The sequence below is a fragment of the Passer montanus genome, unplaced genomic scaffold (assembly GCF_014805655.1).
Source record: "Passer montanus isolate IOZ18808 unplaced genomic scaffold, ASM1480565v1 scaffold4, whole genome shotgun sequence".
Classification (NCBI taxonomy): Eukaryota; Metazoa; Chordata; class Aves; order Passeriformes; family Passeridae; genus Passer; species Passer montanus.
This window is the reverse complement of record NW_024368818.1, coordinates 13,827,972-13,843,744: the sequence shown is the minus strand read 5'-3', so window position 1 is coordinate 13,843,744 and position 15,773 is coordinate 13,827,972. Positions and strand designations below refer to the sequence as shown.

The following is a 15,773-nucleotide window of genomic DNA, read 5'->3' as shown; positions in this document are numbered from 1 at the left end:
TGCCTCTAATCTGTGCACACTGGAGAAAAAGGATTCATGAGCTGCCAGCAAGACTCTGTCTTCTACTGTGTATTTAGTTGAAAGAATGAATGTTGTTGGATTTGTTTTTGTTTTTGTTCTTTTTTTTTTCTTTTTCTTTAGTTGAATTAGTACAGTGAATTGATAAAATAAACCCCAAAGATTTTGGCTGCCCCTCTTCCTTTCATTACGTATAGATGGCCAACAAAGTAAATACATACTGCCAATGTATTCCCATCCCAGCAGCATCCATCCAAGGTATACAGAATTTTTGGCCAGTAATCAGAATCACAGGAAGGTTAAATTATTTGCCTGAAGTCGCACAAGAGGCCCATGGCTAAGGTCTCCTGAAACCCAGCAGAGTCACTGTTCTGTGCAGTGAGCCACAGGCTCTCAGACTGCCTTCCTGGGATACCCACCCCCAGCATCTAGCCTGGACACCCCTTCACACACCATCTACCTTCCTCCCTGTGTCCCTGCCTGCAGATGCCTCCCCTCTCCTCCCCCAGCTCCTGCCTGGCTTCTGGAACACAAACAGAAAGGTGGCTGAGGAAAGCAGTTACATGGAGCAGCACATTACTACCCTGAGCTGATGGGGTTTAACTGTTCATCTGTCACTTGTTTGAGACAAAGCTTCACTTTGTGGCTTAGATGAAAACAGGCAGTTCTGTAGTCCTATGTCTGAAAATCTTCAATAATACCATTAACATGTTTACAGTTAAGGAAACTATGTTATAGCCCATTCTTTGTAATAATTATAAACTTCAATATAGAATTTACTAATTCAGAGCACTGAGGAAGTAATTCCTCAGTGTTCCTATGGGATGAGTAGGTCAGCACATATTCTTACATTCATTTTATGAACAGCAGGAGTTGAGAGAGATTAAATATTTTGCTATATTGAGAGGACAGTCAGGAACTTGAAATGTTCCTCTTTTAAATGCCCCCTTTTGTTCCTAGAGAGAGGTTTCTCTTTTAGAACACATGAGAAATGTATCATGGTGTTCTATGCATTTTTCTCCTATATTCATGTCTTTTTCTAGGTCGTTCTCTACCTAGAAAAAGCACATGCCCTTTTGACCTAAACAAACTGAGCATGGTGCAAGCTCTTCATCCAGGACAACTGAACAGGAACAAGGCTGTTGCTCCATTCCCCCACAGAAAGCATGAGAAAATAAGACCAGTAATTTATTATGTAACTGTTCCAATTCAGATTTCTGGGTCTGCAGGTGTCATATGAAATATGAACAGTAGATGGCATACATCTGCTCCTCTTTTCCCAAAAATCAAAAAGGATCAGGAACCTGATGCTGGGTTGTCCCATGTCATGCTCTGAAGGTCTGGCAAAGCTCAGACACTTACAAATGCACTCTGCTTATTTGGGACCCATATAGCAACAACGGCAACAATTCACAAAGCACACAGCAATCAGACAGCTACAGAGAGAGAGAGAGAGAGAGCTTTGCCAGCTGCCTGTTTATTTATATGCAGCTTTTCCTAAAATCACAAGATAAAAACTGGAAAATATCTTGGCTGCATATAAACAAGCCCAAGGGGATGATTGCAAATGTGAAAGTCTGAACACTGGCACCAGATGTTGGAAACAACTTGATTGACCTGTTTTGCTTTAGTTTGGTTTTTTTTTTTTGGTCTCTGTATAGCAGCAGGGACATTTAGGTGGAAAGTTACAGAGAAATAAGAACTGAAATAAAGCTAGTAGGAGACCTGGAAATTGGACTAGAGGGAAAAACTGAAGTTCCTATCTCATTCAAGGAAATATGGAAAATAATTACCTATAAAAGGTAAATTTTTGCAGGACAGCTGAGGTTGTCAAAGGCTTCACTACAGTGCACCATTACAAGTAACTGTATCTATAGATACAGACCTATAAAAACCTTGATAAAGAGATAACAAAAGAAGGACAAAGCCTACATCTTAGCAAGGTAATCAAAAGAGAACATTATTTTGGTATTAAAGACACCTTGCTTGAAAATGGCGGCCCAATTTAAAGACCTGATGTGAAAATTCAGAGGAAATGGTACTTGAAGTCTAATTAGGAGTAATGTAATGGAAAGCAAAAAAGAAAAATCAAGTATGACTACTACTACTACTACTACTACTGTTACTAATGGCTTCATCTATATTATGTGCTCTTACATCCTTGGAGGTAAGTAGCAGGAACATCATAATTTTCATCTTTTAAAACTGCACTCTCGTAGTTAAACAATGATATTAGAATGGAGCACAAAATGTCAACAGCTCACTGTGCAGAAATCTTTGATCCCAGAGAGTCATCTTGGTGCTCTGAACCCTCTATTTCCCTTTCCTTCCCATGGTTCTTTCTCTAAACCCCTTCTGTAAGTGTGAAAATTCTACTAGAGATGTACCAGCCTTTGGGGCATCCTACTCACAACATCCTCTATGACCTGAAACCAAGACAAGTATTGTCAGCAGCTCACACTGCCCACAGTGATACATTTGGCATTCAGTATTTCTCAAAAGTCAGGGTTCAGTGTCCCCTAGTCATACCTAACCTCAGAAGAGAAGAGTCAACAAGTCATGGGCAGATTTCACTTTGCAAGTGCAAGAGAGGACAAAAAGCTCTTGAGGAAAAGTTTTGCAGAGCACCTCTCAACCTGATGCACCCAGATTACTATCAACAGTTACTCAGGGGGGCTTGCTCCCACACCACTGACTTTGCCAGAAGTAGAATAGGGAAGATTCACACAGTCCCTTCTTCAGATCAGCTTTTGAGACAATAAACTGCCAGTGGCAGGTAAAATACTCAACCAACAAAGTCAGATCTAGACAAAGACATTCCATATGCATGTCTTCTTTGGTTTACACTTGTCTCGTTTCAGACCATAATACGCTTTCCCAGCACAGTAAAAAGGTATTGCCAGGTTTTAACAGAGAATAAAAAATAGGTAAAAATACCCAAAGACATTAAATCTTCTCTATACAAACAATACAGGTAATTCAAATTCTTCCTTGTGAATTCTGTTTGTAAGATAGCATTAGAAATCATGAATCAACAATTTTAAGAAATGTAACTTTATATAAAGAACCAGCATATGTTGAAAGCAAGACATTGACACTGACAAGAGCATATGTAATCTCTGTGCAGTGAGATGGAAATCTGCTACTTTTATTTTCTGAGCCACTGAACATCTCAACTGCATGAGAAGCTGAACTGCTCTGAACGTTAAAAAAAAAAAAAAAAAAAAAAAGTGTTTCAGTCTGTATAGGCTATCTTTCAGCAAGATAAATCCCAGAAATATTTTCATACAAACATAGCTAGAAACAGACAGCCATAGCCCAGCCATCCAACTGTGGCACCCTTTATGAGGACGACACTTACCTCCTATTGCACTTTGCTATGTCATCAAACAGGAGCTTCCACCGGGGTCGTCCAATCAAAAGCCTGGAGTTTAAAGCTTGATATTTTTCACCAATTATTTTCTGCAAGAAACAAAAAATTCCATTCTGCCTGATTTGCAAATTGCCTCATATCACCCAGGGCTCCCATTTCTGCTACTGGCTGACTTGCCAGAGTGCTGAGGTGTAAAACCTGAGCACAAGTACCAAACAGTTGTGATGGGAACTGCAGCCATTTTATGCACTAATACCTCTGCTCAGTATCTTTTCAATGGCTCTCCTTGGCGTTAGTTATACACACTCTCCCTCATGCAGCTGCTCATAAATTTCTACATTACTTTTAAATAAATTTATTTAATCCATAAAACAATAACCATGCTCCTGTTACTCATTCCCACACTGGATTTTAATGCTAAGCTGGAAGAAATGCTGGTGATGCAAAAATCGTATTTTTGTCTGAAGTCTTCTTTTTAAACTTTGTACAAGTAACTATTAAGATGACTAGGTCTGAAAAAGTAACAAGGGAAATCTTACTTTTCTCCCTGAGAGTAGTTTGCCAGCTGCTTTGAGCTGCTGTAACAGCAGAAAGCAGCCAAAACTGCTCCCCAGATGGAACCCACTCCATTTCAGAATGCTAACTCACCAGCATTTTGATAAGGTGAAATGCCCTCCCACTGCAGGGTACACACCTTAGTGTTTGCTGTCCTAACACAGCAGCAAGGGGCAGAGAGCTACACATCATCTAGGCTCCCACATTCCCTCCCTTGCTGAACAACCTGAAACACTGCTCACACCAATGCAAACACAGGCCTGGCCAACTCAGCCTCCTTTGGGCTTTTATAGACAAGAGGCACCTGCTGCAGGGAGTGCTCTTACCACGTAGGCACAAGGGCTTCTCACAAAGGGAGCAAGAATTGTAACTGCCCGAATTTTGGCAGCAGTCAGCACTTTGGACTAACATCAGTGAACACACCACCTGTATGGCCATGGAGACTTAACTCCTCCTTGAGCAATTATGAGCAGCACTGTGCTTTATGGGAGTTTTGTTCAACAGCCATAAAAAAGTGAATTTAAAGAAGGACTTTAATCAAAAAACTGACTTAAATAAATTCAGCAGCTGCTTAATTAGCATCACTATGCAATATTTGTATACTATAGAGCATCAGAAAACTCCCTTTGAATTGACTATTATTTCACTTTCCCTACCTCACTGCATTGCAGTACTGCTTCTGGTTTTAATTTTAACCTAATAATTACATAGCAGGTTCATCAATTAGGCATTTTCAAGCACTCAATTTCCATCAACATATGTTGCCCAGGCATTACATTTGTCATAGTCATAACTACTGTAGCTATCACATAATTTAAACTACAGGATTGTGTTCCTACCAGAGCTGTGAATGTTATGCTATCTCCACCTGATAGCAGGCAGATAGGCAGATCAAAATCCTTTGGGCATGGCTTTTCACTGCATTTCATGTTTTGCAGTAATTGTTAGGCTTGACTCTGGGCCTCCTGTAGTCAATGGAAAGCTTCCTGACATGGCACAATAAAGACGTGTACCTAGGCTTATGTGCTAAATAATATAAAAGGAAGATTGCAAGCATAAATAGTTACAGAAGATACCAAGAGTTGAGGAATTAGCCCAGCGTTAGCATTGGCAATACATGTCAATTGACAGTTCAGTATAATTTCCAGTCTTACACGTCAAGAAATTTCTACCTTTCATCTATATATTTGAGACAATGAAATAAAAAGATTTTTAAAATAGCTAGATTCTTTCAAAATATATATGGGAAAAGAAGATTTGAGCTTGCAAGTTCCTAGAACTATTCTGGTTTGGTTCTTAGCCCAGAAACAATGCAGATTTCCCATTGAACACAGCCAACTGTCTGGTCTGTGGCCTGGCCTGGAAGGACCTTGTTCCTAGAAAAGAAAGATATGGATTTCTGCCTGCACCTAATCAAGTTAAGGGTACTGCACTAGACTCTCTTAATGCTGTGGGGATGAACTGGCTGTCTTGCTCTATTAATGAATCAGTCACCCGAGTTTATGGCCTCATCTCCTGTTTTCACCATCTGCAGTAATCCCCTTCCGCCTTTGACTGACAGTTTGCATTGCCTATTACTCCAAGGTCTAGTTTAGTTTACAAACAACATTTGGCCACATACCTGTATTCCATCTGTCTGACTGAGGTACAGCTGGATATTTATATAGTCTGGCCGATTCTCCTGCCAAAGCTGGGAGGATGATAAAAACAGCTAGTGAAATAATATTCTTTTTCTTAATGTAAGCATGAAGTCACTTGTGCCTACTGTGCTGAGGTACATGGGTTTCAGCATCAATGAAGTAAGCTTTTTTATGAAGAGGATGTGCTTGCTGTGTAAAACATATTATTTTAGGAAGCTACATGGCTCTTAAAATACACTTGAAATTGTAAATCCCACTCCCTTCTCAATCTGCCTACTAGCCAAATGACTAAAGGCCACTCAAGGCTTCCCAGACTGCATGTGTTGCTTTTTCCATCTCATAAAGTAGTCTGGACACAGGTAAGTGTCCAGGCTACTGCAACATGGCAACACTGCAATAAAACATTGGTGATGGATACTCAAACTGGTTTTGCTCCAAGAGTAAATGAAGCCTGGATCAGGCAGCCCCAGTTACTGCTGGAGCTCACTCATTTTGAACAAGGCTGCCATCCTCTACAGAATGCCAGGTGTGTGGTGTAGGCATACCTTGCATTTAAGTTGTCAGGATCCCTCCAAACACCCATTACCTTGTTATGCAACATACAGAGCAGATCTGCAAACCAGCGGAAAGACTCAATGTCCCTGCACACCCAAATGAAGTAAAGTCTTCTGAGCTTGTAGCACTTCCAGCCGTCACTTTGAAAATAAAATGTGTGGGTAGTTAAAAATTATAATTTAAAAAGGAAACATTAATTAGGATGCTTTATTAATGGAAACATGACTTTCCTTTAGAAGCTAACTGCTAAGTTGCTCTTCAAGTTATGACACATCAGATGCTGAATTGACCAACACAGCCTATTCGGATTATCCTGAGAATATTAAATATCTAGCACAGAGCTAACAGCCATCACAGACACTGCTTCCACACTAGGAAGTTGACAGCTATACAGATGATTTGGGCAGCAAATATGGATTCATATATCATCATCAAACTTTTATTTCAAAGCAAAAGAGACTTTCTAAGTTCAAGTGTATTATGTCAACGTGTTATTAGGTTTATAAAGAGGCCAGTAAGTGGAAAATATTGACAAATGCAATCATGTCAGGATTAAATTCTGCCTTTCTATGTGAAAGGCTCTGGTTGATTATAATTAATACTGTAGCAAAATCACAAAGACCAAATGAAATCAGAGCTCTATTGTGTTAGGGAACTGTGTGATATATTACAGACCTCAGAAAATGCTGGTGGATAAAGTGCAGCCATGGGCAGATTCTGGCATTGCATATAGAAAAACAGGACTCTCGTGTCAGATTTCTAATTCAATTAAAACACAAATAAGTACAAAGGAAGGATTTGAATGAACTGGGAAAGAAAATAGAAATAAAAATATCCTGATGAATAATGAGTTAAAGTAAAGCACAAGTATTCAGGAAGCATTTTCTTAGTTAGCCAACACTGTTTTTTGATGCTCTGATCACTGAAATGATCAGTGCACAGTTTCCTCCTTTTCCTCCTAGAATGATTTTCAGATAGAAAAGGCCATAGCCTGTTCACTTAAAATTAAAATGCCAATCCTGGGAGCCAGGCCTGGTTGAAAAGTTTCATGATACATCTCACCATACCCACTGTACTTTATTCCAAACTGTAGGGTTGCTGGCATATCCAGCAAGGATATAGGGTTAATAGATATATGTAAGTGATGGCTCCAACCAGTGTCTTGTCTCCCCATACTTCTGCCCTGAGGAGCAAGGATGGAGACATCAGCAGCACCTCAGCAGCATGTAGAACTGAGAACTCGCCTTTCATGTAAACTCCCCAGAGAGAGTAAAAAAAGTGCTTTCAGACTGGGGAGTACAATGTCTTTTAAGTCCTGATTTCCAGTTTTTTATTTGTTAACTGCTGACTTTCCAAACACGCTTTTCTCCATCTCTTTCCGACTGCCTAGACTAAGACAAGCACTTAAGAAGGGTCACAGTCTGGTCAGATATGACAAGAGAACTATAAGCAGTAGCAAGGAAAATAAGTGCCTTTCACTATAAAAAGGGATAAAAGAGAAAAATGCAAGGCATTTTGTATTGAAATGCCCCAGTTCAGTAACAAAACACCACTCTCAATGATGAAACACTGCGTCCAGACAAATGGGCTGGACTGCAAAGGATTCATCAAACAAGTCCAGCACAGATTTAAAATAGCACCCCAGACACATATGCCTGGGCCTACCTCCAGCAGGATATATTGTGCAGGAGAGGTGCAATCCCCCATTACAACCCCCATTTCTTGTGTGTTTCTGTGTTACACTGCCCATAACAGCCATTATTTACAGACTCATGTGCATAAAAGCCTCTAGCTTTCCATAAAGTACATCATAATTTCTTAAAATAGGGCACAGGGTTCAACAGCTAAGTGGAAGGAAGGGCAGGGGCATTAATCAAATTATGTACATACAACAGGAAAAAAAATGGAGCAGGAAACAAGATTTCAAGGACAGACTTTGGATCTCTCCTAGACCTGAGTGTCCTTGACACAACAGGACTGGCCAGGCTGCTCTGCAGAGCTGGCACCATCAGGCAGTTTGCAGGTTCATACCTGCCAATATATGCTTCTAAGCCAGGGCAAAGACACACACAGATCAGCCACTAAACCAGTGTCTTGTTGATGTTTAAATACTGAGGAGGGAAGCAGACTACGATTGTTACTTTTCCTCGGAAAAGAGCACAAGGGGAAGAGCAGCTAAAAAGGCAGATTATGGAATTAGCTTCTTGGAAGTTAATTTATGGCTTTAGGCAGATAAATGGACATTGAAAAATCCATTGGACACAACCATTTTCTTGCAGTGTCTGTGAGAATTCCTACAGCCTCGGATAACACACATTAGAGGCAAACATCTAATTACCTGCTGCTGGCCCATCTTTGTGTTCCATGACATTTTTGTTAAACACTATCAGGGATAATCCATCACAAGGAACACAGTCATTTTATCCACCTGAGCCCCAGGCTTTCAGCAAAAATGTACCCTGGTTTTGAGAAGGTGATCTGTATTCTCTCAAGAGAAGAAAATGAGGGAGCCCAAGATGGTTTTTGGGGGCTGCAGCACTATGAGACCCACAAGGCTAGTAACTTTCAGTAGCACTTAGCACTGTCATGTCCAGTCCTGGCTAAGGACAGAAGAATGTGTACAGCACCTAAATTCCACATTTCAGCTTCACTTTGGAGTTCGAGCTGACCACTGGGATGCTCACCTTGCAAGAAATGCTTTAACTGTGCATGTAAAGCCCTCCCAAGGCCAGATGGCCTCTCAGCCTCCCAGGGAAGGTTTCCTGCTTTGGCTGGCTGTTTATAGTGGGTGTTTGATACAGGGGTGCTTAACCTGTGACCGGAGCCCTTAATCAATAACTCTAGCAAATATACATAAAATCAACAGCAATCATAAAAGGAAGCCTATTTCACATAGCATAAGATTTAGTGGGAGCCATGTTGTCAATGTGACAGAAAAACAAGAGGTGAAAGGTTTAATCTGCATAGAATATCAAAGGCTTTACATTAAAATGAAATTTAAAAATAGAGAGAGAAACAAGAGAAAAATAGAAAAATGCATACCTAAAATTTAAACTTTTCAAATGGAGTTAAACATCTGCATACTACTTGAATTCAGATTGATCCCCTTCTATTAAAACCTCAAGCTTGGCCTTTAAAAAGTCAAACCAGGAGAGTTGGTCCTGCATTTCCAGCAGAAGGATCATCACAATTGTCTGACTCCCAAAAACTGTTATAGTACATAGCATCATCTAAGCTGGGACTGTGGGAACATTGGTGGCAGGATACAGAGGCTGGTGACACTGTCTCAGTTCAGGTGCATCTCTGCCACAACTCTTTGGGTTACAGAGCTGATATGAGAGGATTTATGACCTTTAGAGGCATCTCAGTCTTCTACATCTTTTCAAGGAATCATTCACTTATGCCAGTGGAAGTTTTTTAAGACCTCCAAAGCCTTTCTGACATGCATGGTTGCTGCAAACTGGGGCAAAATGGCTTTAAAGGCTTAAGCTCACTTACAGCAGTGTGTTGAGCACAGATGCAAATGGTGTAACCCCAATACCTCCAGCCACGCAGAGGCTGACCTCGTAGTTCAGGGATTCCTCAAAGGGACTTCCAAAAGGTCCATCCACATACACTCTGCATAAAGAGGAAAAAGCACACGTTTACAGGAAGCTGTTAAGATCAGAAAAAGGTAAAGAAAAACAAGCTGGAATTAAAACCCTAGAAAGAATTTGTTTTAAATTTTTATTAGCCTTCGGATGCCGAAGGCGAAAATTTTTTTCCTGGAAAACTTTATGTGGACAAAATGAATGTACAGGTAAGAAAAACTGTTGCCTAAAATCTCTTGGCATGTTCCATGATTAGACAAGCTATTTTTTAATTGAACAAGTGGAGGCAACTAAGTTATGGCTTCCTGTTTTGTCTGGTGTTAGAGGGCAAAAAAAGGGCACTAGAAACAATGACTTGGAGGGCCATATGTAGGAAATAAAGCAGTGTTTCTAGGCCTGCCTAGGAGGTACATCTTATACACCTTTTCTGAAGAGGGAGAAAAACTGCTGAGTTCTTCCCCTTTGACTCATGCCTACCATTACTATAGCCATTCTGTCCACTTGATTTTAAAGACTATTTAGGAGATTGTGTCCCATTTCCAACCCATTTTTAACACTTCAGATACTACTGGATAGTACATTGACTATAATTCAAAAGTTGTCTTTAGATATTTTCAAAAGTTTGACCTCCTACAAGATCTTTTCTACAGTGCTGACAATCTGAGCAAGGTCACCCATAGACAGCTCAAAATTTATGGACTGTAAGATTTCATACACTCCATTCTACCTATGGAAAACCAACTGCATATCTTACCTCAGTTACAGATTCATCTTCAGAAACTGCTACAAAGAGAACCTGAACAGGACGCTTACTCAAGGCTTGCTCTGTGTATGAGTGACTCACTGGATCAGCAGGTTTGATTTAGGTAACTGCTGAACACAGCCAAGTGTGGTGGGGCCAGCACTGTGTGCAGCAGTTCAGGGAACAGCATTTGCCCACAGGTCTGCTGACCAGGACCAAGCTTTGGCCTGAGTCCACTGAGGAGCTCCAACACACATCAGTTTCATGCACACCCACTGGTGCTCATTGCACAACCAAGCTGCACGTGCTCCACGTCTGATGAAAGGGCCTAAGCTTCTCCTTTATAACAACAGCCAGAGAATTAAAGGCAGAGAAGACATCTCCTTTCCCAGACACAGCCTTCCAAACCTCATCTGATTAATTCCTTTGGAAGGCTGGATTTTAGCCATAACTTAAGTTCTCAGTCTGATCTAATTTCTTTTAGTTTTGTGGTCTGACCCTTGGCATCATCTTACCAGTCAAGACATCTTGTCTGGGTGTCTTTGGCCAATATGGTCCTTTTTAGGAAATTTTTTCCAGACCTCTGCTATTGTTGCTTGATATGCCTCATATGTTAGGCTCCTTCTTCTGTGGTTCCTTAAATGAGCACAGATAACTACCAACTTTCTGATGGATCTGAAGGCTGATCCTTAACTATGTCCTGTCTTACAAACTCCTTTCTTGGTGTCCTACCTGGAGAGAAAGGGAGAAGACACTGGCCCAGCCACAGACATCATCAGAAGGCATTGGAAATGTTTTTAAGCAACCAAATTTTATAACTAAGCCGTCTTCAACCTAAATATGCTTACTCTTATTTCTGCATTTATAGTCTCTATCATATTCTACATTCTCTTGGAGAATCTCAAAGCTTTGCAATGTCAGATATGTTAGTTCCAGCATGATGGGAATATTAGAAAAACAAAATCACTCCTTACTTAGGACAGACATATTGTTTTACACAATGGGGCCAAGAAACACTTAACTGGTCATGTGCATACAATGTAAACAGAACTTTAAGTATCTGCTCATTAAATGTTTCCTCTTACATAACACTTGATACCACATTTACTTAACCAGGCTTTATTTTCCACTAATGAAATGATATCACTGCTGGTGTGGAGCGCAGCACCAGCTGATTTAAGAGTTCTAAAAGTTGCACTGTTTGACACAGGAAGTAAAGAAACAGCTCTTATTTAAATAAGCAAGAGGGGAAATGTTGAGAAGCGGGTTGTAACACTGAAATAACCTGGTCCAAGGGATATTCTGAAAGAAGTCCACAAATGTTATGGGTCTCAGATGTATCTGTAACAGATGTAATAGAGATCTAATTTTGGGATGTCAGAATACGTCAAAATCAAACAAAAAACCAAACAAAAACACCCAAATAACTGGATAACAAATAATCCAGTCATTCCTGGCTTACTTCATATATGTTACCCTAAGCAGCCCCACCTAGCTGGTGAAATCTATGGAATTGCTTCTAAAGGTATGAAGGGCAAAAGCACAGGCCTGAGGGAAATTCCTTACATTCTGGACAAGCAGCATTAACCTTCCTTTGGATACACAAAGCTAAGGCCAACATTTTGAGTGAAAAACACAACATAATGAAACAAAAACAATCAAAGCATGTTTTTCCAGAAATTACCCCAGAGGATGTGACAACAGTTATTTATTGTAGGAGTGCCACTTGACATAACTGCACTACTTGAGGACTACCTGAATGTATGTGTGTATGTCTGATCTCAGAGGGATTGAGAAATTCCTGGAAAATCTGAGTGCCTCTGAATAATACTGACATGATCAGGAGTGGAAAAATGCAAAACTAGATCTGGTCACCAGAAACCAGTCAAGCACAGTGCCTGCCAGAAATTCAAGAAACAACCTGCAATTAAATATGCATTTTGGTCAGAATGCTCCAGTTTGTGGTCCATTAGCCCCATCTGGCCTGCAAAATATTTCTATTTGCCCACTGTGTCTTCCTCTGAGGGAGTGAGGAGCAGTTGCTTGGACAGCAGATGCAGTCAGAGAAGCCAAGGGCCTCCTGCTGTGTCTGCATGTGGTCCAGCACATAGCAGCCAGAAGTCCTTGCTTCCAAGTGTGAAAAAGAGGAATGGGGGAGAACCTGGAGAAATATTGCTACTGTGTTAACCCACTCCACCAGAGTGGCTGAAAAGACTGATTCCAAGCATAACATGATCTCCCTAGAAGATTTTGCTGGAGGTCATAAACATGCACTATTTAATCCCATTTTACTATGGGGATCATTTATAACTGAGACAAATGTGACCCTGATGCCTTAATGGCAGTGGTAATTTATCCTTTTCTTATTCAAGCCAGTGGAAGCAAGAAACCTCCTGATGCCATATCAAATGGCACAGGGTTGAACAGAGCAGTGATTCAGTCATAGACTTCTGCAGAGATTATGCAATTTTTGTTTCCTGTCAACATGTTCCTCCTTTCATTCGGTAGAACAGAAAACTTTTGCATAAATGCAGTTCATTATTGAAAATGAAATATCACAGCACTCAATAAAAAGACAAGGGGGGTAAGATGATTTTATACTTCTTGAGATGTGGCCCAGTTATATCACACTACCAGCTATGCTCTCCTATCCTCCCAGCTTTTATTTAATTAACATGAAGGAAGGGAATGGAATTTTACTAGAAGTTTAGAAATTCCCCCTTCAGGCAAACTTATTCAAATAACAAGTTGTTCTTTTCACATGTATTTACTTCCAGTCTTAGGAGTGCTCTTGCTTATTATTGTGGCACAATTTTTTAGCTCAGATAAAGAAAAAAAAGCTCTTAAAAATAGAATACATCACAAAAAATAGCAGAGCACATTATTAAAAAGCATCTTACAGATATTTTCTATTTAAAGCACACTTCTATTCTACAGTGCAGTGGTACCAAAATAGCCCAACAAGCACTAAACCAGTTTGTTCCAATGCTGGGCAATGCTACTGCACTAACATGGGGCTGCCCTTAAATTGTCTCAGGGACACAGGCAGCTGTACTGCTTTTGAGATCCAAGCCATTATTTTCCATAAGGAGCTGCATAGTGATGTGTGGAGATACCTGCTCACGCCTCTTGGACTTGGCTCTCAATGCCATGCTTTAGTACAGGTTGTAGGAGCCCTTAGAAAAGATAATGCTTGATTGTACTTCACAACCCAACAGTAAATGATGTTATCACTTTTTTTTACTAGGCTCTCTGGGAGCTACTGTAAGACATTATCTGAGATATTAGTGCAATAACAGATGGATAGGGGAGTTGAATCAAGCACTCATAGGAAATTTTAATTAAAGCAGAATCATCATCTGCAAGCTGAACAAAATGCTTGGATACAAAGTACTACACAGAGCACAAAAAGTGAAATCCTAGTCTGACTAGGTTTCAGGCAAAGCTCTTACCAATGTCAAATGAAGGATTCAAACCAGCAGCATGAGATTTTATATCCTTGGTATGCAGTTCTTACTAAGATCCACGTGTAGGTAACTTTGTGTGAGGACACTAAGTTCTGGATACAGACACAAGACACAGTCAATAAAGCTAATGGAGCTGAATTCCTGATTCCTTAGGAAAACATAATTGACATTCTCCAAAATCATAATAAAATCAACTGAACAACTCTTCTCCCATGTTTGTTCTTCTTTTGTACTTGTCCTACCAAAACCACATCTCAGTACTGACGGATTCAGCCTGAGAACTCCAAGAAACTGACTGTCTGATGGCTGAAATTTCTTTATGTTCTTCTGCTGCTCTAACTCTGCTGCACCAGAGAGATGCAATAATCTCTCTCTGATAACCCACATTATCAGCTTCCACCCCCACGTGACAAACATTCAAACAAGTGCCTCCATGTTCCTCCCACACTTTCCTTCATGCCTAGGAGGGAATCACAGTAAACATCTGCAGAGCTACTTCATTATCTCCCTTCAAATTCCTTCTTAAGACTTCTCTTTCCTCTGATATCTAAAAAACCAGGCTCCTGATGTGCTCACTGTAGCTCAGTCATATTCTGGATCAGTACTGTCTCACTGTTTCCCTGAATGTTGCTGTCTGATTGTATCCATCTGTTGTCTGTTGTTTCTCCAGTTTAAGTTGGTTTGTCTCTGCTGTGTGGCTCTATCAAAATGGCCTCCTGATGCATGACTCCTTCTTCAGGGCACCAGAATAACAGAGATCACAGAAGGATTGCTGGAAGCCATCCAAATCTGAAACTTGTATCAGAGACAATCTTTCACAGTCTGCAGAAAGCAAAACAGACTACTGCACTGTTCTAGAACATTTTGGAGTCCAAGGCTGAATTCACATTTTTCAGTAAAAGCCTAGCTACAACAAATGATGTGATTTTTCAAAGAAGCTGCATTTACTACTATCAAAGATTTTAAAATATTTTCTGCAGCAAAAAATCAAGATAGCCACTTCATTTTATGATGTCAACATACAATACTTCACGACATTATTTAAGCCTCAATTTATATGTGTACACTCTGGCACTATTTTACCAGAGGGATTGTGATTATTGACAGCATTTCAGTACCAACAGCCTTTCACAAAAGAACCACTAGTGAACAAAGCATGCCATCCTTGGTTTTTATGGATTTCCAAAACTACAACAGCTTTTCAAGGTTTAAAAATGTCACAAAATGTGACATCTGGCATGTGTGATCAGAGATTCCCATGTGTTCTCCTGACATTGTGAAGGATGATGTTTCCATTAAAGTTATCAGCAGCCCCTTAGACAAGTAAGCTTGCAAAACCCAGTGGGTCCAATTAAATTTATATACTGTTTTGTGCAAGATTGCAAAGGGTTACGATTCTAATTCAGGTTTCATTAGCCATCCTCTCCTGATTTTTTTAAACTGCTTGAGTTTAATTTCTGGTTGATTATTCACTTTTTTTTTTTCCTTATGACTTCAAATATATCCTTACAGTATGTACTAGAGCTTGTAGAAGTTTCCTTGTCTTTTCTACTGAAGCTGATTACTTGATCAGCTAGTGAAATATCTCATTATAACAACATGGATGGCTCAAAAACCTATAGAATCAATTAGCACCAAATTTTCTTCAAATAGCAATCTGCTAAATTACTAATGTTTTTAGAATCCTGTAAGAACCATCAGTTTTGGTACATCTCAGTTCCATTTATTTCTCTCTGACTGGGCAAAACAAAACATTTTTATACTCTCAAGAGCCCAGAGGTAACTAAAGAATAATTTCCAGCTCTACAACATCCTTAGCAAGAGGAAGTATGT

The 15,773-nt window shown here is 40.0% G+C and overlaps 1 protein-coding gene across 3 annotated transcripts in view; it reads right to left on the bottom strand.

Annotated features, from left to right (window-relative positions):
• Positions 1 to 15,773, bottom strand: part of NOX4 (NADPH oxidase 4) — a 110,625-nt gene that overhangs the window by 11,977 nt on the left and 82,875 nt on the right. For all 3 annotated transcript variants that reach the window (XR_005628557.1, XM_039718414.1, XM_039718415.1), the window contains 4 exons: positions 9,640 to 9,759; positions 6,173 to 6,281; positions 5,568 to 5,636; positions 3,380 to 3,480 (listed from right to left, as the gene is read on the bottom strand). Coding sequence is in view for 2 of the 3 variants with exons in the window: in XM_039718414.1 (XP_039574348.1) it covers positions 3,380 to 3,480; positions 5,568 to 5,636; positions 6,173 to 6,281; positions 9,640 to 9,759 (399 nt within the window). In the remaining variant the exon portion in view is untranslated. The remainder of the gene's footprint in view (positions 1 to 3,379; positions 3,481 to 5,567; positions 5,637 to 6,172; positions 6,282 to 9,639; positions 9,760 to 15,773) is intronic.